Genomic DNA, 21,236 nt, shown 5'->3' with positions numbered 1-21,236 from the left:
AAGCCGCGGTGAAATACCCCAAACCCCAGTCGGGCCGGGCTGGCCCTGTCCATGGCTCTCCCCATGTCACTTCTTGCACCTGGCATGGGAGCCCCTGAAACTGTCTGCTGACCGTAAGTGAATGACCCACACCCTCCCACCTTTAGCTACTGCTCCAGGCTGGCTTCTCCAGAAAGTTCTCCCTGACTGCCTCCCCAGCTCCCTCTGGGGCTGAGCCAAACAGCTCAGCACTGCTTCGGTCCTGTCTTTGGTTGCTCCATTCAACGAAGCCCACCTCTGGCCACACCCACCCTGGCCTGGGAAGTCCTGAGAGTCTCGGCCCTTTTTGGTGCCCACTGCCCCATACAGTCAACCCGGGACCTGGCTGAGCGCACAAGGGCACTGGGTCCATAGGTAAGTGTCATCTGGACTCCAATCCTGCCAGCCAGTTCTCCTTCAAGTCCCTTTCACTGGAGCCAAAGCTTTTGTTCTTCTGTCCTCTACTGTTTCAACCCTAAAGGCAGAGTTTGGCACCCATGGCCCCTTCTTTATCCTAGCCCGGCAGCCAGCTACCCACTGCTGACCAGTGGTGCCAGTTCCCCTAGCCCTAGGACAGGCACACCCAGGCTTTCTTCATTTTCTAAGTCCCCACAGTATGTCTGGGCCCTGCCAGATTTCCACCTCCATCTCACTCACCCTTATAACCCTGAAGTCTAGAATTGTCATGCTGTTTCATGGAGCAGAAGACCAAAGCAGCACAATGTAGGGACTTGCTCAGGTCATTTACTGGAGCCAACAGAACCCTCGGAAGGCATGGCTGCCTCTGTCTGGTGGAGTTAGAGAGGTCTCCAGAGGGGAGTCCTGAACTGGGCTTTGAAGAACGAATAGGAGGTTGCCAAGTAGAGGAAGGAAGAAAGCTCTTCCAGGCAAAGAGAACAGAAGGTTCAAGGCCTGAGAATGGGAAACCACCTGGCAAATCTGGACATGGGGGAGATTTTAGTAAGACGGGAGTGGAGGAACAGTGGTGACACCCAGAGAGGTTTGGTGACGTGTCCCCTGGTCACCCGCAAAAGCCACCAACCCTGATGACCGTTGCACTGCCCAAAGAGGCCTCTTGGAGCCTCCTTTGCATTCTGATTTGCATGAGTGACTCAGCCTGGGCTAGCCCAGTAGGAAAGGTCCTAACTCCTTCCATACTCAGTCCAGGAATCCCCTCTCCCAGGAAACCTCCTGGATTGCATCCTCAGCTCCTCCTCTGCACAGAGCCCACTTCTGGGTTCAAGGAAAGGCCCAGCACTGGGGTGAGGGGGGAGAGTAGGGCAGGCCCAGGGGTCCACATCTGAGGCCTTAACTTGTCCACCCTCCACCACCCCTTCCCCCAAATAGTCCCTCACCACATCCCCAGGCCCTCGGTCTCCCAGCACAGACAGGCAGGGCAGGGACCCTAGGGGCCAAACCTCAGGGAACACCTTACAGCTTCCCACACGGGAACCAAGAACACTTTACATCCAACCCTGGTCAGGCCCGGGCTACAACCACATCCCATCCTTACACAAACACACACCTCACACACAACCTCAGGGGAAACACACCTCCCAGGGCCACACTCACTCCCACCCCATCACACCCCACACCCCACTGCACATTCACCTTCCAGTCCCCACACTCCCAAGCAACAAGATACCAACCATACTCAACTGCAGACAACTGCTCAGAGCCCCATGATGCCCCATACCTCCCTACCGGTCCCACCCAGCCAGCCCACCCTCCGGGTAATACCTACGGATAGGGCCACTCTCGGTCCACCGCCCTCCTGGGGTAGCTCAGGACTCCACGAACTCAGGCGAGGAGCTTTGGGGACACTTCCCGTAGATATGAGGAACTAGGTGGGGGCTGGGTTCCTGGCCCAGATGGTGCAGCAGTGCCCACGCCCCTCTGCAGAGGCCAGCTCCCTCCAGCCCTGGGACAAGGCAGCAGGAGCACCTTTGGGGATGCTGACTGAACCCTGGGCCAAGAAACCAATTTTCTGTCTCAAGGAGGCTGCACACCAGTGCAAGAAAGCATTACTGCTCTTCCCCAGCCTGTCTCTGTCCTATAATTCACCTGGACACCAAGAGACTTCTGCCCCCACCCCATCTGTGGTATGTCTTGTCCTCTGGGGAGTGGGGGGTCCGACAGAGGGCAGAGCTGTAAGGACTGAGTGGGGGGGTCCCAGGAAAAGCTGCCTCAACCCCGGACCCCATGGTGGGGAGCAAGCGGCCAGTTGGCAAGTCCCTGGGCTCCAGGCCAGAGCCACCTCCCCATCCAGGATGCAAGGCAAATTTCGGTTGCAGGGCTGGCTCCACTGCTTCTTATCTGAAGCCCATTCTGAGGCTCAGCTTCCCCCGAAAAAGCAAAAAAGCGGCACTGTAGTTCCCTGCCTCCCACAGCCAGACACCGGATGACCATGACACGTCACCATGTGCACAAGAGAGGCCAGACTCGCCTATCATTTGCTCACTCCTCTGCTACTAAGGCAGTCACTTCCGGTCCCTAGCCCCAAGGCCTCAGTTGGTCCTGACCAGAGGGCCTTTCGGTGTTGGGCTCGCAGCCAGTTCGGTTTGGGGCCCCCTCAGCACCCTGGGGTCTCAGATACCCCCCAGACACCAATGACCTCCACACCCTGCCGCCGGTCCTGCCCCTCTGCAGAGCTGCACCCTGCAGCCTCCTGGGCGGCCCAGGCACTGTACACTTCCCCTCCCACGCTGAACCCACCAGCCACCAGCAAAGCAAGGCTGCCCCCAACCCAGACAAGCCCTTGAGCAAATCAGAAAAAAGTGCCCCTGCCCCCAGAAGCCCCGCACCAGAGCACGCAGCTCAGCAAGCAGAGACCCTGCAGGCTGCCCCATACCCGCCAGGCCCCCCGGACCCCCCGGGGCAGTATGCAACATGCCCATTGCACACAGACCTTCTCAGGGCAGCCCTGGCACCACTGCCCCAATAATACGTCAAGCCACAGTTCCACTAATTAGCAAAAGACCTTAATGACCAAGGGATAATGGACCTCCCTGATTCCAATTTCAGAGCTAGTCCTAAGCCCCACCCCAAGCTCGAAGAATAGTTAATTTCTATGACCTTCATGTCTGTATTGTTTGAATTCTTTACAACTGTGTATTGCTTTCATAATTAGAAGAAGAAACCATACAGGTATTTTAAGTCTATTGGAATTGAGTTGGTTCCTGTTTGCCTTCCCAAAAGATCACCAAGAGGTAGCTTTAAGATTTTAACGATAACACACACGGATGATGAAGGGAACCATTAGAAACGAAAACTGCTGATTTCCTGGGCCATCTGGACTGGAAAATGAGAGAATGAGACCCAAAGCTCCTGCCCTCACCCTCCCAGGGGTGTAAGACAGGGCTGATCACATAAGGTCACCTCCCCCAGGAACAGCGGCCAGCGGCCTGCGTGCAGCCTGCAGACTTTCAATGGGGAACAGGCCGAGTGCCGTCAGTGAATGAACACGAGACCCCAGGGTGGCCGTGGTTTGTCCTCAGGCCAGCATCCCTTCCCACCTGGCCCTGACTCTCCCCCACCCTCGGGGCCGCTACTCCCTCCCTGCCCAGACCTCTCTCCGGCAGCCCCCTCATGTCCAAGCCCCACTCCAGGAGAGAACCAGGCAAGGAGTGCAGTTTGGGGATGGAGTGTGAATATCTGAAGTATCTACTTGCAACTAAACGAAGCTGAAAGTTCAATGGTCTGATTTTTAGGCCTTGTCAAAAAAAAGTCTTTTAGACACCAGCCCCTTCCAGCCTCACCGTCTCCCCCCCAACCTCAACAGCTGCTTCCAGACCACTCCTTCCTCTTTCCCCCAACTCCTTCCTGTCACCATCCTTGCTGACCCCCCACCCCCCAGGCCACCCCCACCTGCCTGGACCCCTGAGCCCACCTCCCTGCCTCCTGCCCGCCCCCCACATGCAGCCAGGGCACCCCCAGCCCATCGGCCTAACCCGACATAGAGGCAAAGCTCCCGGGCTCGGCACTAACCTCCCTCCACAGCGCATGCCCATATCCACTTCCGTTCTGCTCCTTTACCCTCCAGGCCGCAGCTCATCCCCGTGGACGCCTGAGGACGCAGAGGTCACTAAGCCACCATGCCCTGGGGCACTGCCACAATGAGCTCAACTGCCTGGCCCCCTACCCGTAAGGCACAGATACACAGTACTGGGGGTGGGGACTCCCCAGGGCAGGGCAGGGTCAGCCACCCCACACCCACACGGGGCGAGGGGAGGCCTGAGGGCTGCAGCAGCACTCCAGGGGGCGTCCTCCTCCGTGACCACTGGCCCCCGGGGGAAGAAGGGGGACTCGACACTGTAAATGAAGCAAAAACAGGAAGAAACAGGGCAGACCACAAAGGGAGTGGGATGGGTAGGGCTGACAAGAGAATCCACAGGCAGCAGGAGGGGACAGCCAGAGGCACAGACCGGCTCACACTGCTGGGCCCCTCAGCACACGTGGAGGTGCCGAAGGCCAGGCTGCCCTGACGGGCGAGGGGAAGGGGGCTGCTGGGGCTCGCGCCTGATGAGGCCGCCAGGGACCTGAAGCACCTGCCTGCTGCACAGGATGTCTGGGTGGGCTGTGGTGCACCCCTGAGCTAGTGGCCCAGGAGATCCAGGGACCCAGGCCCACCCTCTCCCCAGGTGCCCCCTTGGGATGGAAAAGCCAGAAGATAAGCCAGGGCCCCCTGCTGCTGGCACCTGAAAGGGGAAGTGACCAGAAGGGCGGTGTGGAGGTGACCAGAAGGGCGGGACAGGGCCTGAAGGGAGAGAGGGAGGCAAGGGGACCAGCCCCAAGGGCTCTGGCCTCTAACTTGATAGTGACTCTGGCAATCTTCAGCCTCCCCCTCTATACAACCCAACAACAGACAGGAAAGCTTTTTGGCCTCAGCCTGCCCCCCTCCAACCCATTTTCTAGCAGGGCCACAGGTGGGCCTTCTAACCTACTCATCTGACCCAGCTGTCACTGCTGAACACAGCAAAAGCCCATGATTATGGGGCACTCACCATCTACCAGGCACTGGGCTAAACTTGTTACATGAATTGACTCACAATGACCTAAAAAGTAGGTGGCTTTAGACCATTTTACAGATGAGGAAACTGAGCCTCAGAGGGGTTAAGTCACCTGCCCAATATCTCACGGGAGCCAGAATCTGACCAGGGCTGCCTGGTCCTTTCTCCATGCTCTATCTTGTCAGAGAGAGAGTGAGAAACCGGGCACCGGGTTTGCCCTTGCATTTTCTCATTTCTGACTGTGCCTTAATTGTTTGTGCTAAAGTGGGAAAACAGACTGCTGCACTCTTTGTAAACTGTATCTTGCTATCAATACCTCAAATTTCTTGAAGTTTATGTTTATGTTTAAAAAAATGGTAAATGTTCACATTATTTCCATACTACTATTTCATTATATTTTCCTCTTTTTTCTTTTTGCTTTCATCCATTCACTTTCACTTTGCCATTTTCACTGCTAATAAAATGTATTTAGAAATAGCCCACAGTGTCTTCAAATTGTAGTTATTGTTACCCAGGAGTTAAAAGGTATTTATACTTTAAATTTGGAAATCTCAGCAAATGTTCTTTGGTCAATTAAGCTGTGACAAAATAGAGACTAAAGTTAAATTCTCCATCAAGAGAAAATTGTCATGTAGTTCATTCTTTTTTCCACTTTGGGGTGTATTCCTTACAAGAAGAGAAAAAAAAAAAAGGCACCGGGAGGTCAGGTGGGAGAGGGAGAAGAGCCTGGAAGGCCAGGCTAAGACACCTGCCCTCACTCTCCAGACAATAGGGAGCCATGGAGGGTGGCATGTGAGGCCTTCCATCTGGATCTAACCAAGCCTCGCCTTGCTTAGGCGATCGTCAGGGAGAGCAGGACGAGGCAGGGGATGAACTTTCTGACCAGGTTTCTAAGACTCTAAGATGTGGCTCTGAGGTTCCTTGGCACCCTCTGTCACTGGGCCTGTCCCTTCTCTCAACCCCCGAGGTTGCCCCAGCCACTTCCTGCTGTGCTGTCCTGATAAACACTGCTGGGGGAGCCCTCAACCACACAGGGGAAGTGCTGACTCTGAGAACCCTCACCTTGCCTACCCCTCAACCGTTTCCCAGAGCAGGTTCTGGCAGAACCACCCCAGGCTTCCAGGAGTCTCGGAGACCAACCACCACCTCAAGGCAGATGCTGCCTCTCCCCTGCCGGCCGGCACCTACCATGGCTCCCTATTATATTACCCAAGGGGGCTTAAAGCCACTTTCTACCTCCTGCCACTTGCCCCTCCTGTCCTGTCTCATTTCCTTCACTCCCACTCCTCAACACCAGCCTTTACCTTCAGACCTTTCCTTATGCTGTTCCCTCTAACTGAAAAGTCTTCCTCTATCTCCCCATGCAAGCTCAAATGACAGCTGCTCCAGGAAACATTCTAGGACCCCAGGCTGGATCAGGGGCCTCTTGATCACACCAGGACGTCACCATCTATGGCTATGCCCCCCTCCGGCCTCTCCCCCCACCTCCAGTCCTGGCAGGGTGCTCCTTCAAGGCAGGACCAGGTCTGATTCCCTCATGTCCCCAGCTCCCAGCCCAACAGGGGCAACCAGCGAGTGATCAGGTTCCAAATTTACACATGGAGAGCAAGCAGTCCAGAGAGAGCAATGACTTGCCCAAGGTCACACTGCAAACCAGTAGCCAAAATGCGGTTGGAATGCAGACTCCAGACTCCCAGCACCAGGCAACTACTGCCCACCCCAGCTCAGTCTTCTGCCACCAGACCCCAGCCTTGCCTTCTCCTGCACTCCATGACCAACCAGCACTAATTCTTTAGGCTTTAGGAACCAATTAATCCAACGCTCCCCGTTTGTAGGAGGGGAAAGTGAGCCCCAGAGAAGGGCAAGGGCCTAACCAGGGTCACACAGTGAGTCAGGGTGGGGGGCTGAGCTCAGTCTACCACTCTGTTCCTTGGAAGAACTAAGAGGTGCTGTCCCCCTAGATGACCTCAGAGATAGATGCTGGAGCCACCCACCACCCCCAAGTGGGTTGGCCCAGCTCTGTACTGAGAAATGTAGGTTTCGAGGCCACAGGCAGGAGAGGCGGATGGGTGACCTGGTTCACATCCACCTTTAGAGCTGAGAAGGAGACAGAGGGAGGGGGATCAGCCTGAGTCAAGCGGGGAGTGGGTACCCCTGGAGTAGCCCTGTTGTCATTTGGAAAAGTATCACTCACCAGCCCTAGTCCTGAGGGGAAGCCCCTTTCTCCCTTCCAGCTGCACACTGGCGTAGTGGCCTGCCTGGATGAAGGTCCTTGCTGCAGGGATGGAGGGACTGAGGCGTACGTGGGAGACGCCTCGCCCTGCTCACACACCCAAGGGAGCAGCGCCCAGACATTTCCTGCCCCGACCCACTGAGACAGCAGATTCCCATCACATGCACAGAGGCAAAGGTACATATCCTGCAGGGACGCACATTTGCCCACTCTGGAGCACAGAGCTGCAGAGAACATACACACACATACACACACATGCACACACGCACGCACACGCGTACACAGAGTCTCCCACCAGACGGGTATGGATAAGAAGGGGCTGGGAGGCATGACCCAGGAAGGAGCTCGCCCAGCCAAAAGTATTCCAGGGGGAGGGCACTTCCCTGCAGAGGACAGGCCCCCTCGCCCAGGGCAGCCCCCATTCCCCTGCCCACCCTGCCCTGGGCTGCTATGCCCACAGGCCCAGACGGTACCAGAAAAAGCTGACAGAGGCTCTCCACCAAGGCCTCAGCTAAGGCCCCACCTCCCTGCATCCTGAGTTGGGGCTGCACCGTCCCGTCAGACTCTGCAGCTCAGGTCTCTGCCCACTACTCTCTGCAGGGGCCCCTGAGCCTGGCTCTGACCCTTCAAGGCCTAACCTGAGTCTGCCAAGCCACATGCCCTGATGGCCCAGTCGCTGTCCACCCAGCCCCCCAGGAAGAGTGTGGCCCTGACACTGCTCTGTGACCCAGCCTCCCTGAGCTGCCCCTTACTCGCCCCCTGATATCCATGGAGAAGCCCCTACTACCACCTGGCCCTGCTGTACCCCCACCCCACAAGGTGCCTCTTCTGCTACCTAGTCCTTCTCAGGGCCTGCTTCTCAGAGCTCCTGAAAGGGAAGCAGCGGTCGATATGGACATTGGGGTGGTAGGTGCAGCGACGACCCAGAGCCAGGAGCCTGAGGCCAGGCGCTGCTGGGCCACTGACTCAGTGGCTGCCCTGAGAAACTCTCCAGGCCTCATCTGCCCAGTGCCAGCCTGACTGAGACTCAGTGCAGTGCTCAGCCTCAAATCAGGGTGAACTCAGTCAGCTCTAGGCTTTACAGGTCTCAGAACCTAGAATTTCAGAAACTTGGGAAGTTGGCAATTGCAGGCACAAAAAAACCCTAGCAACCTTGAGTCTCTAATCACTAGAATCTCAGATTCAGAATCTTCAAGGCCCAACTGCCCAAAGTGGGAGGAGTGAGTGCATGGAGAAGAATAGACACAGCCGCCTTTCCCACCTGTCTCACCCCTCACCTGCCCCATTCGGTTGGTTCCTGTGCTGTTCTGTCCATCCCAGGAGCTGCCTCTTCCTGCTTCCTCCCTGAAGCTCCAGGGAATTTAGGCCCAAGAAAGATATGTGACCAGCTCAAGACCTCTGAGTGAGCTGGAGGCTGGAGAGAGACCCTAGGCTCCTGACTCCCAGTCCGACTCATGGTGGACACGTTCCCCTGGATTAATGTGGGGGAGAAGAGGAGAGAAAGGGATGTCAGGGGCAGGTTAGTGCTTTCTGGGAGGTGGGAGAGCTGACAGGGGAGACCCAGGCACTTGAGGAGGGGATATGCAGCAGCAGTAGCGGAGCTAATCACTGCCTGGCCAGAGGGGGTGGACCGGGCCAGCTCCCCAGGACCCCTGGGCATTTGAGATCCTGGGTGTGGCCCTCATGTCCCCTGCGCTGGGAATGGGGACACAGGAGTGGCCACGAGATCTTGACCCTCCTCTCCCTCCTCCCTCACTGGCGTCTTCACCTTTGCCCTCCCAACAATAAAGATGAAGAGTAGGAGGAGGAATTTTGTGCCACATCCCCCCAGGGGCCTCTCTGACCGCCAAGTCCTCCTCTGGGCCCTTCTGACCCTAAGCCCCTGCTGGCTTCTGTTTTTGGCCTCTTGGCTCCAGAACTAGATTTCCTAGGTCTGTTTATTCAGTCACTGACACCCGGCTGTAGCAGGCCCCTGGAGGCCTCCACCAGCTTCCCAGGCAGGGGGCTTTGAAGACTGCCCTCTTTCTCCCTGCCTGGGTTTGAGTCCCAGCACTTCCTCTCATTGGCTGAGATGCTGTAGGTAAGCCACTTAACTTCTCCTGACCTCAGTTTCTACCTCAGCAAAATGGGGTGTGGGATAACAGCTGTGAGTATTAAACAAAAGCCCAGTTGGACAGGACCGGAGCAAAGACCAGACCTCCAGGAGACTTGGAGGTGTTCAGCCTAGCCACCCCCCTATCCTACCCCCACCCCACACAGAGGGGCTCAGGACTTGCAACAGCTAGTCCAGTCTGCAAGCAGGATGCCCTTGCAGGCATCGTACCCCCACGGCTGGTCTCCAGCAGTGTCACCTACAGACAGCTATCCAAGTCCCTGCCTGTCACCCCGACTGTGAGTTCTTAGGGTAGGACAGGGTTTGAATCTCCTCTGTCTGCAGCGCCTCCCAGGACTCAGGGTTCTCACTGGGAAGCAAAAGAAATCCAGATCCCTGGCTATTCTATGCAGTGGGTGACCTTGGGCAAACTGCTTAACCTCTCTGGGCCTCAGCTTTCTCAACTGTAAAATGGGAACAGTGTCACCGCCTGTTCAAGAATTAAACGAAACTTGGACATGAGAGATTTAGCACAGCACCTGGCATCTTCTAAGGAACAGTAGCTACTGACACTGCTATTACTACTATTCAGTAATAATTCTGCTATTGAACCGGTCACTTAACTCCACATCCCCTCCCAGTCACTCTGTCTGTCCCAGTGGTCTGGGAGAGATGTCCTGATGATGGGACAGGCTACGCAGAGGGCCAACTGTGCACTGCTCCGTGTCCCCTCCCCACACCCCCCTGCCACCCAAAGTCGCCTGTCTCTATGGACCGGGAGGGTCCTCCTCAGAGTTCTGGTTGGAAATGAAGGTCTGGAGGCCTGGCCAGGGGTGGGGGACAGGGACTAGATGTTCTGACGGGAGCTGGGGGCACTGGTGCCGAATGAGTGGCAGGCCCTGAAGGTTGCAGGGAGTGTGCTTTGTAAGGGGATCTCTGAGGCCCCCATATTCTCCTGCTGTCCAGACCCCTAGAGTGGCCACCCTTAGCCCAAAACCCCTCCTTGAAACAGGAAATACCCCCCTGTACAGAACTGAAGGGCAGAGAGGCTGGAGTCTGGCATGAGACCAGAGGAGGGGCAGCCCCGAAGGCTGGACTCTGTTCCTGGGGTGGGAGGGGTCAGGGGTCTGGGGTCTGGGGTCTAGGATGTCATTCCAAGGCTACTGCTGGGGTCTGTGCCCCAGTTCAGACATCATCACACTCTGCTCAAGGCTGCCATGGCCACCATCCAGGGAAAGCCCCTCACTGAGTGAAACCCTGGGCTGAGAGCCAGGCATCAGTCAGGCTGAGGGAGAGGGGACCAGGCCAAAGGAGACAAACACCTGGGTTCTGATCCTACTTCTGCCATTATACACTGTGATCTCAGGCAAGTTACTGAACCTCTCTGTGCCTCAGTTTCCTCTGCTGTAGAATGGTACCTAACTTCTAGGGTTGTTGAGAGGATTAAACTGGTTAATATTCACAAAAGCACCTACTTGACGATGCTATATTAGTATTTGCTATCATTACTTTTACTAACATTATTACTTAGCACTTAATGATGTTGGAGGGTGACCCTTGTTTCATGAAATGATGTAAAGTTCAATAAGGTAACAAAAGTACAGTGTCCACACGCAGTAGATAATCAAACAGCTCCCTCCTGTTCCCTCTTCTTTTCCCAAGAAGAATGGCCCCAGGGGCCAGACTGAGAGTTGGGGTGGGTCCTGACCCCTACCAGGGCTTGCTGTGTGAGCCCGGGCCAATCTCTGGCTGTCAGGCTCAGTTTCCCCATCTGTAAAAGAGGCACCTGGACCAGGGAATCTCTGACTGTCCACAGCCAACTCTGTTCCAGCCACCCACCCCCGCCCCACCCCGCTTCCTCCTTCACTTCCCCATTACCCACTGATGTACTACCTCATCACCTCTTGTTGTGGCGTCTCAGGTGGGCTGGAAGCAACAGCAGGTGGGCAAGGAGCAGCAGCCCTCAAGCATCCTAGGCCCCAGCGCAGGTCCCCAAGGGTTAAGATCCAGAGCAAGGGGCGGAGGACCGGGGTCAGCGCTGGACAGACGGGCCTGGAGCCCAGGGTCTGCTCCCCTCCCCCCACCCTGGGAACAGAGGCCACTTGTTCGGGCACTGGCTGGCTGGCTGGCTTTGAGCTCCGCAAAAGGGAGAGTAAGGTGGGAGGGGAGAGGGTTCCACAGAGTGGAGGGGACTCCCCTCTCTCCAGTTAATGCCCCAGGCCTGGTCTACCAGTAGGCCCCAGGACTCTCAGAGGCCCCCCCCACCCTAAACTGACTCCTCCCCTGGATCTTCCCTTTCTTTCATTCAAACACTCACTGCTGGAGGCAGGAGTTAGATTCAAACAGGCCTGATTCTTGCATCAGTACAGCCTCTCCTGTGGGCACATAGCTGCTGGTGGCCCCACAGGGACTCCTGGCCACAGGTTCCAGTGAGCTCCACGGTTCTGCAGGCCCTCTCACCACAGAGGTCCCAGGGGACTCTTCCTATGCTGTGTTGCTTGCTACACAGGACCAAAAGAATAGGCAGGCAGGACGGGGCAAGAAGCAGCCCATCTCTGCAACCTGAACCCCAGAGGACCTAGGGGATTTGGAGGGAGAGAAAACTTCTGGGGAAGAGAGGGAGGAGGGGCAGGCAACTTGCAACAAAGGGCTGAGGCTTGATGTGTAGATGCCCAATGAAGCTTGTGGGCAAACTGGGCCCTAGTGGTCTTCACCTACCTTTCCCTCATCAGTTAGAACCCTGCCAAGCAACCAGTGGGGACATAGGGTCCCCAGGCCAAGGTCTGGACAATTCCCAACTACTCACAGGACACAGGATGAGCTTTTTTCAGCCCAGCTACTCCTTCCAGCTACTCCCACCCCCTCAAACACACCACACAAGCTCCTGCCTTTTTGCACAAGCTATGCCCTCTTCTGGAGGGCCCATATCTCTGTACATTGCCACTTACTGCCAAGGCTCAATCCAATCATCTCTTCCTCCTCAGCCTTCCAAGAGCCCAGGTCCCTGACTCCATCTCTGCACCAGTCTGCACCTGCTTTTGGGTCTACTGGGCTCCTTCTAATCTGCAGTGAGCTTGCTGGGTGATCTGTCCCATCCTGGGATCTCTCAGAGGACAGAGATCATGAATACCTCTGTCTGAGTCCCTGGTGTCCAGCCCAGTCAAATACTTCCCTGTGTACTCCCATACCTCTAGCCTGTAGCCTTCTCCCAACCTAGCCTAGGGATCAGGAAAGTGTCCCCAGAAAAGGGGTTTTTAGGGAGGGCATTTAACAAAAATCTGTGAAAATCTGTGACCCAATACCTTCTCACTCAGTCTGCTCTTTCCACTTCCAGCTTGACCCCATTCGGTACACACACACCTCCTCCTTTTTTCCGGCAACTGGGACAAGTAGGGGCTCTTGAGAGGTAATGCCCCCATTCACTGGTAGGGAATTGAGGCACAGAGACCGGAAGTGGTCTGCCCAAGGTTACTGGAGCCCCAGGTTTAACGCACAGGGTCAAACGGATCTGCAAAGCTGCAAGGGCCTCAGCGATCAGTGAGGTGGGAGCCTTCATTTCACAGATGAGAAAAGCAAGGCGTCCGAGGGTGGTGGGGCTCCCGAACCTGCAGCTTTCAGGCCGAAGGACTAAGGTTTGTGGGTTCGCTGCCCTCCCTACGGGGTCTGACCCGACTTCTCATCTTCAGGAGATGACTTCAGGAGTCGACCCCAACCACCACCAGCCCGCGGTAAAGACAAGATGATACCGGGAGGGGAGCTCGCGGAAGGAGGCGCCGGGCGCCGAGTCGCTGCGCGACCTCGGCGTTCCCTTCTGCGAAATGGGAAAACTCGTCCGGCGGCGGCGGACGGGGGTCCCCGGAAGCAGCACTGACCTGTTCTGAGCGAAAACTCCGCATGGGATCCCGGAGTCCCAGCGCCGCCACTGACTCACCGCAGCACCGCAGCCAACTCGCGGTCGCCGCCGGGCGAACCCACCTCGCGGGGCGCTTCCGCCCGCCCCACGTGACGAGTCAGGGCGGGGCGGGCGGGGAAGGGACTGGGATCCGCCTCTCCCCGGCCCCGCCTTCCCCGCCCCAGCGACTGATCGCTCTTTCAGTCCGCTGGCACGGCCCGTCTTCCGCAGCGCCCTGGTGTCTAGGTGTCTCCCCTGCCCTCTTATCTTCGCGGAATACTGTCTCTCAAGCCTCAGGTCTGCCCTCACCATCCCCGCCCACTGGGTCTCTGTGTGTCCCCGAGTCCCCCTGCCTCTCGCCACCCCTTTGCTGGTGTCTACACCCTGGGAAGGGTGAGACAGCTTCCCCCTCCCCCAAGGGGGCAGAGGCCACCGGCGGACTGCTGGGCACTTGTCTCCTCCAGAAAGTCCTGTACCTGTCTCCCTGAGCACCATCTCCCCCACAGGTGGGGTGGTGGGAAGAGTCCTGTCCAGTCCTAACACCCCTGACCCATCAGCCCCTGGCACAGCAGGAGGTTGGCACTCCCAGACACCTTCACCGGCCTAGAGAACACACACAGAGATGAGGGCCTCCCGCGTAGCAGGCATTCTTGGGTTCTGCATCCAGAGCACCTCTGGGGCCAACTAAGCCAGAACTTAACATCCCTGGGCTTCTATTCCTCCATATGCCCAATGGGAATATCTGGAAGAACCAATTACACTAGGGTCGGGGATGGGGGTCTACCCTGAGGGGAGAAAAGAGTCATTGACTTTGATTACCTTCTTCATGCCAGGCCCAGTGCTGAGCAATTTATTACTTTTTCTCAATCCTCACATCTCTACTTGAAGGCAAGAATTATCACCCCAGTGTGATATCCAGTGTGTGGATTGGAAGCTCAGGCTCTAAGAAATTCTGGGACTTATTCAAAGTTACAAAGCCAGCTGGGGTTGGAACCCAAGTCTGAGAGAGATAAAATCTGCCCATCCCCACTGGTGGTTCATCCTGTCCCTCCAGGAGTCAACTCTGAGTAGATTCTTCCTCTGGGAGGGTCAATGGCAGGGACTTTCCATTCCTGCCATTGGAATGGCTGGGCCAGAGCTTGGGAAAAGCTTCCTGGCCCCAGGTTGGGATGGGATACAAAACTGTTGGAGAGGGGCAGAGCACAGGGTCCTCCCCCAGACCTGGCAGGAGGGGTGTCCCTTTTAGCAACAGAGGGGACCTAGAAGCCATACAGAAGAAAGGGGGTGCAGGTACCCCTCGAGATGTCAGGGCAGCTGGGCAGAGAACAGGGTGAGGGAGTTGGCATCCGACTACTGGCCAGGCCAATGGATGCCTGGGTGCCACAGCTTTCTGTTAACACAATCCTGAGATCTTCAAAATGGCCTCGGGAGAGCATGAATCACAAGGCCTGGTCCCTCCACTGCACTGGAGTCCGATGACCCTAACTTGCACCCCTAACCTCCCTCCTCCAGGACATGTGGAGGGTCAATTCTGAGACCCACAGCCCTGTGGTCTGAGACCTCCCGGGGACTTGCCCCCTTCCATGATGACTGGAGAGAGAGACCTGAAGTCTAATAAGTTGGACCCGAATAGCCTTGAGCCCCAGATCACACAACAGAACCCTGCCCTCTGACCAAGCCTGCTCCTTCCCTTAGAGCAGTAAAGGTAATCGGCCAGCCTTGAGTGAATGGCAAGAAGAACACAGTAAGGACATGTAGAGATGAATGAAGGGTGAACTAATGACCAGACACAGTGAGAAGGAATGTGAGGACATGGGAAAATGAGGGGATGCCTAAAAGAGCAAAGACCAGGTGATCATTATTAAATGTGGAAGGAGGAGACCCAGGGTGGCGTCGGCCCCTAGCAGGTGAGAAGCAGGCACAGTGATGAGCCACCTGAGGCCGTGGGATTGTTTATTGGGGCTGTGTCCAGGCCAGGCCGCCAGGCTGCCTGGGCTGGAGCCCAGTGCCCTAGGAGGTGTGAGGGGCAGGAGAGGGGGGAGGGCATGGGAGGACCCATCACCCCAGGCTCGGCCCCCTGTCCTGACTCCGTCCCTGGGTCCCTGGGGTGGTGCTGAGTTCAGGTGAGCGAGGTGTCATCGTCGCTGCCTTCGCCACCTGCACCGCCCATCCTCTCTTCTCGGCTCTCGGCCACGGCGCTCTCATCGATGTTTTCCAGGGAGTCCGCATGCTGCACCGACAGCTCAGACAGCGCCAGGCTGGGCAACGGGCTCTGCTCTGGGTGCAGCCATGGCTTGAAGTGCGGCTGATGCTTCTGCTTCCACTCAGGATACTTGACGCATGCCTTGTACATCTTCTTCATGGCCTGCGGGCCCGCCACCCAGCTGCGTCAGAGGGTGGCGTGGGGAGGGACGTGGTCTCCACGTCCCCTCCCAGCCCTCCGGTGGCTCAGCCAGCCTGCTCCCCGCTGGTACCATGCTCCTTGTACTCTTGCCCCCGTGTCCTCACTCCTCCCCACAGCCTTAACTGACCCCTCAGCCTTCAGACCTCCTGGTCTCCACCTCTGCACCCCTGAGTCCTCTCCCCCCGCCTCCATAATCCTAAAGTCCCAAGGCCACTCACCTTGGGAGCCAGGAACTGAGAAGATTTATTCACCACCCACTTGGGCAAGGAGCCTATGAGGGCAGGAAAGGGGAGTGAGGAAAGAAGGGAGAAAGCAGTCTCAGGGACCCAGCCTCCACCAAACACAAATACCAGCCCTCTCCCTCCAGCCAGGGCCTTCCAGGGAGGCCACCCGCTTCCCCAAGGGTGGGAGTGTATTAACCAAGTCCTATAATACTTCACCATCTTCACTCCCTCTTTCCACCTGGGAACAAGGTCATCATGCCCAACTCTGTTTCCCCTGTACCACTGCTGAGCCCTAGAGAACTGTCCTAGGTGACAACAGGCTATATATGGGGCCAATTTCTTGATGTCTGAAGCTCGAGTCTGGCTCCTCCCATGGCTTATACTGACATCCCTCCTCATAACCAGCTCCTCTTCCCTGAATGACCTGATGCTCAGCCCCTCCTGTCTGTCCTTCCAAGCCCCCTTCCCCAGGAAGCTTCTCTGACTACACAGGCCTCTTGGCTGAACATTCCAGCCTGGCTTGACCTGGAAGCCTCAGCCCAGCTGTGCATCCTGACTCATTCCCAGGTGTCGGCTCTACTTTTAACACCCAACACACTAGTGAGGCTCCAGGGGGAGGCCTGGGCCACTGGTTCCTTGGGGTGCTTGGGGCATCCCCAGGCAGTGATGTTCAGGTCTTACCCATCCTCTAGTCATTCGCACGTGCATTTGCTCACTAACTCCACATTCACTCAGTGACACCAACGCCAAGGATTCCGCTGGGGTAGCAGGAAGAAAGAGGTAATATCTGGAGGAATGAGTAAGAGCTTTCTGACAGAAAAAGGAGAAGAGGTGTTTCTAGGCTGAGAACTAGGGCTGCCTGGCAGAGATTTTACTCTGAAGGTACTGGGAGTCACAGAAGAATTTTAAGCAGAGGAGAGTCATGAGGAAATAGGGATGTTAGAAAAATTCCTCTGGTGGTGGTATGGACAGACAATGTTGCTGTTAGTAAGGAGCGAAATGGCAGGTTTAGGAGCTATCTAGGAGGTCTAATCAATGAGAACTGGTGACTGAATCTGGGAGCTGAGAGAGAGGGAGGAGCCCCAGAGGACCCCAAGGTTCCTGGCATAGGTGACTAGAGGGCAGAGTCTTAGGAGATGGGACAGGTTAGGAGGGGAGGTGGTCAGTTCTTCTAAGGTGCCTGGAAGACAACCTGAGAGAGTTAGGCAGGAAGCTGAGTGCCTCCGGGATCTGGATCTCAGGAAAGAGAGTCATGGTGGTCATCTGGTCTCAGAAGCTACTGGAGTGGCTGAGCCCTTCAAGGAAAAGAGGACTGGAACCTGCAAAACCCCATGCCTCCAGGAAGGGCAGAGGAATGGGAACCAGCAAAGAAGACAGAGTGGGAGCAGCCAGGGAGGGGGAAGCAAATCAGAGCCTGGGGACATGGGAGCCCAGGAAGAGAGCAAGTGTCAAGCTGCATCATTGGAATAGCAGCTACCATCTCAGCTCATGCTTTTCAAACCATTCTAAATCTCAAACCTTGGTTCACATGATATTCTGGCTAGAGATATCCCCAATTAAAAAACAGCCCCTAATAGATGCCCTTTTGGATCCCCAATGGATCAAGCCCCCTCCCCTGAGGTACAGGGAAGGATCACATGTTAGGCTTCCAGGGCCAAGCCCTCACCTTTGGGGTCCACCTGGGCCAGGTAGGTGATGACGCAGCTCTTGGGCCCCGTGCTCTGGATGAGGTAGCCCGTCTGGATGGACACAGCTCGGACCAAGTCTTTCCGAGGCGGGTATTTCTGGAGATGGAAGGTACAGGGAGGTAAGACCTGGGGGGAGGGGCAAAAGGGATGTCTTTATGAATACACACACACCCACGCTGTGGATTAGTGCACATCCTCTGGTGTCTGGTCCAGGCCAGGCTTGATGCTGGTGTGACTACAAAAGGAGGAACAGACTAGGCCATCCTTGTCCCTCTCTAGGCTTTTCCCATCTCCCTAGGAGTCACGGCTAATGCACACAGAGTCTCACATTCATGAGCATATGTGTGGGTGCTCACAGACACACATACCCTCACCCAGGCAGCATACCTGCCTGTCCTCCTTGCCCATGGAGATCAAGCAGAACCGTGCTTCTCACCTCTTGCTCCCCCCTTTCCTGGCCAGCCCTACCCCAGAGCCAACCAATCAAAGTCAGCCCATCCCACCACCTGCCCACAGCAGTAGCCCACACGGCCCTCTCCTGATCTGTCTAAGAGCCCTAGCAAGGAGATAGGAGCCATTAATACTCACGGTACAGGAGGGAAAATGAGGGCCAGAGGGGCCCATGCCTGGCCCCACATCACAAGGAAGTCATGGCAGCAACATCAGGCCTCCCCCCTGGGCCAGGCCTGTCAACCCAGCTCTGCCTGGCGCCTTCCCCTGCCCATCCAGCAGGGAGGGCAGGCCAACTCACGGGATGTTTGACTGAGTAGTTCATAATGATGTAATCAGCGCCTATGGGGAGCCAGGAGCGGAGGGTGATGACATCACGGTTCTTCAGGGGCTTTGGACACCTCCCTGTAGAGGACAAGGGACAAGAATCAGCCAGACCACCAACCTGCGTGCCTGCAAGGAAGGGCATGGCAAGGCCAGAGACACAGGGATGCCTAGTCAACTCCCAGGACCATACCCCCACCCCAATCTAAACAGGTACCCCCTTGCCCACCAAACAGTCCCAGAGCTGGGACTAGAAAAGAGACAGACAGAACAAAATCCTCTTCTCTGCTGTCTTTGGCCACATGTAGTCCTTAACTTGCTGGCCTGGCTTGTTTGAATATATGAATACAAGTTATAGGAGAACATTAGTATTGTGAGGGGTGTATATGAAATGTGCGGCTATGAATACGTGGGCACGTGGCTCTGTGTGTGTACATGACTGTGTAGATGTGTTTGTATGTGTGGCATGTGTGTATATGAATATGTGAGTGCACATTTATTTGTGAGTATACATAAGTATGTGCCCAAGTGTTTGGATGACGGGGAGGGTGGCTGAGTGCTGTCCCAAGGCGGCCTTAGCACACAGCTCTCTAAGTAGCCTGGTGATGGGAGTGAACACAAGGAGGGAAGGCGGGAGGAGAAGGCCCAGCACGAGGCCTAGGTGGAGGCACAGGGGCTGGGATCAGTGTGCTGTGCCTGCTTACAAGAGTAATAGCCTACGTCAGCGTTGACTGTCAAGCGGGCGATGTCAAAAGTCTCAATAACATTGCTGTCCCATTTCTTTCGGTACGCGATATCATGTAGGACGTCATACAGTGTCTCAGCTGGCACATCGCGGCACTCCATCCGGCACTGCAGACAGACACATGGGTTGGCAGAGTCACAAGGCACAAAGTATCTGGGAGTGGCCAGAGATCTGGCCAGGGACTGGGGGGGAGAAAGGCAAAAGGAGGGGGAGGAAGAGGAAGACAAGGGTGAACAGGGGCCTTTACAGCCAGCAAGGACTCACCTCTTGCCACAAGCCCTGAGCAGCCCTCCCAGAAGCCCCTGTGCTAGGAGAGAGACAGCCTCTATATCTACATCTGGCCATCTTAGTCCCCACCAATCCTTTCCATTCTTTCCAGTCTCCTCATCCTGGAAACCTTTCTGAATTGCCCAGCCAGAACTTCTGGGCTCCCACATGCTGCATCTCTATATCTATGCCCTCCTCAACTCCTATGACAACCTCACGGGCAGAGGCTTAGCACAGAGCCTAGTATAGGTAGATGTTAAATGAAATGACAGCATGAATGAATAAAAAAAGAACAAATACCCATGGATTATTTCTTTCCTCCTGTGGCACTTATCACTTGTCCTCCTGTTTTTTCATTCACCAAACATCTTTGGATTTACTATTTTTTAGCCTTGCTCTCTATGGTGGTTTAGAGCTATGTACCCCAGAAAAAATATGTTCTTAAACTGAATGAATCTATTCTTGTAGTGTGAACCCACTGTTAGTAGGACTTTTTTTATAAGGTTACTTCAGTTAAGTGTGGCCCAGATAAATCTGGATGAGTTTTAATCCTATTACTGGAAGTCCTATAGGGAAGGTCGCAGAAAGAAAATGTCACAGGGAACAGCAAGAAGCTGAATGTCAATGGACTCCAGAAGAGAAGGAGAAGCCAGGAGAGGGCACCATATGATTTGCTACGTGGCAGAAAAGCCAAGGACCAAGGATTACCAGCCCCAGAATGCAACAGTCTCCTTGGAGAAAGGGTCTTGATGATGCCTTGATTTTGGACCTTTCCTAGCCTCAAAGCTGAACCAATTAAGTTCCCATTGTTTAAGCCAACCCACTGCATGATATTTGACTTGGTAGCTAGGAAACTAAAATACTCCAGAGGAGCTTTTCATTTAGGGGAGAAAACAGCTGAGCACAAACTTACAAAACCCTGTCAGACAAGAAATCCAAGGAGGAATTTGAGGCCCAGAGAGGTTAAGTACCCAGCTGTATGTAGCAGAGTTGTGATTTAGCCCAGATCACATGTCTGGAAGGCAGGTAAAAAGCAAGGTTCCTTAGATCTGCACTCAACATGGGGAAACTCTGTCAATGTGTCAATGTCCCTGTTTGTCATTTTTTTTTTCACCCAAGGGCCCGAGCACCAAGGTCAAGTTCTCCTTGGCAAATGCACTAGTTTTCATGTGTAGCTTAAAATTCCTCCCAGAACTAGGTATTCAGACAGTGCCAAGGGAACCCCACACGTATTACTTTCTACTTACAAGGGGATACGTGTGAACAGATGATAGAGGGGTTACACTGCCTTCCCCTTAATCTCAGGATAGGTCTGTGCACCACTGGTGCTGTGATGCCCCAGGAAAGACATACCACCACCATCTACTGAGTTGCCTAAGCACCAGCGAGTTCATTAGGCTTGGATATAACTTCAGTGTCCAGAAAATAAAGAGGACAGAGGAATAAGCTAAGTGATACCTCAAGAATACAACCAGAACAAGTCAGATGGTAAGACATTCTGCAGGGTTACTGGCCCAGTCTGTTCCACAGGTCAGGGTCATAAATAAGAGAGTGGTCTAGTCTGATTTACAGGATGCAACAACCAAATGTCGAGTATGGTCCTGGCTTGCATGCTGGTTAGGACACCAGCTATAAGGGAATGTTTGAGACAACTGAGTAAAAATGGTCTGAACATTTGATATGCTGAGAATTTACAGAAATAAAATGGAGATTAAAAAAAAAAAGCAGGTTACCAAATGGAATGCATGCACAGTATAATTTCCTTTGGGAGAAAAATATAACTGCATATAAAAAGATCAGGAAGCATAATCGTGAAGGTGTTAACAGTGGCAATTTCTAACTGGCAAGAATCGTGTTTGTTGTTTTTTTTTGAGTGCATGGTCCAGGAAT

General features: G+C 55.0%; 2 protein-coding genes across 14 annotated transcripts in view; both read right to left on the bottom strand.

The window, feature by feature from the left end:
• ARAP1 (ArfGAP with RhoGAP domain, ankyrin repeat and PH domain 1) overlaps positions 1-13,335 on the bottom strand; it is a 74,839-nt gene extending 61,504 nt beyond the window's left edge. For 5 of the 10 annotated variants that reach the window (XM_077113679.1, XM_077113676.1, XM_077113685.1 and 2 more), the window contains exon 1: positions 13,225-13,335. The gene's annotated coding sequence lies outside the window, so the exon portion shown is untranslated. Of the gene's footprint in view, positions 1-1,758; positions 2,648-13,224 lie in introns of those variants that run through there. The other 5 variants (XM_077113677.1, XM_077113681.1, XM_077113680.1 and 2 more) reach the window with 3 other exon arrangements.
• Positions 13,336-15,180: 1,845 nt separating this feature from the next.
• Positions 15,181-21,236, bottom strand: part of STARD10 (StAR related lipid transfer domain containing 10) — a 29,255-nt gene continuing 23,199 nt past the window's right edge. For all 4 annotated transcript variants that reach the window (XM_077113672.1, XM_077113674.1, XM_077113671.1 and 1 more), the window contains exons 3-7: positions 19,039-19,186; positions 18,312-18,415; positions 17,539-17,656; positions 15,867-15,919; positions 15,181-15,609 (exon numbers count right to left, since the gene is read on the bottom strand). In XM_077113672.1, the coding sequence (XP_076969787.1) occupies positions 15,364-15,609; positions 15,867-15,919; positions 17,539-17,656; positions 18,312-18,415; positions 19,039-19,186 (669 nt within the window). In that variant the 3' untranslated portion in view covers positions 15,181-15,363. The remainder of the gene's footprint in view (positions 15,610-15,866; positions 15,920-17,538; positions 17,657-18,311; positions 18,416-19,038; positions 19,187-21,236) is intronic.

This window comes from Tamandua tetradactyla, chromosome 8 (genome assembly GCF_023851605.1).
Source record: "Tamandua tetradactyla isolate mTamTet1 chromosome 8, mTamTet1.pri, whole genome shotgun sequence".
Taxonomy (NCBI): domain Eukaryota; kingdom Metazoa; phylum Chordata; class Mammalia; order Pilosa; family Myrmecophagidae; genus Tamandua; species Tamandua tetradactyla.
Note: the sequence above shows the minus strand (reverse complement) of the source record. Positions and strands in the feature narration are given on the sequence as shown.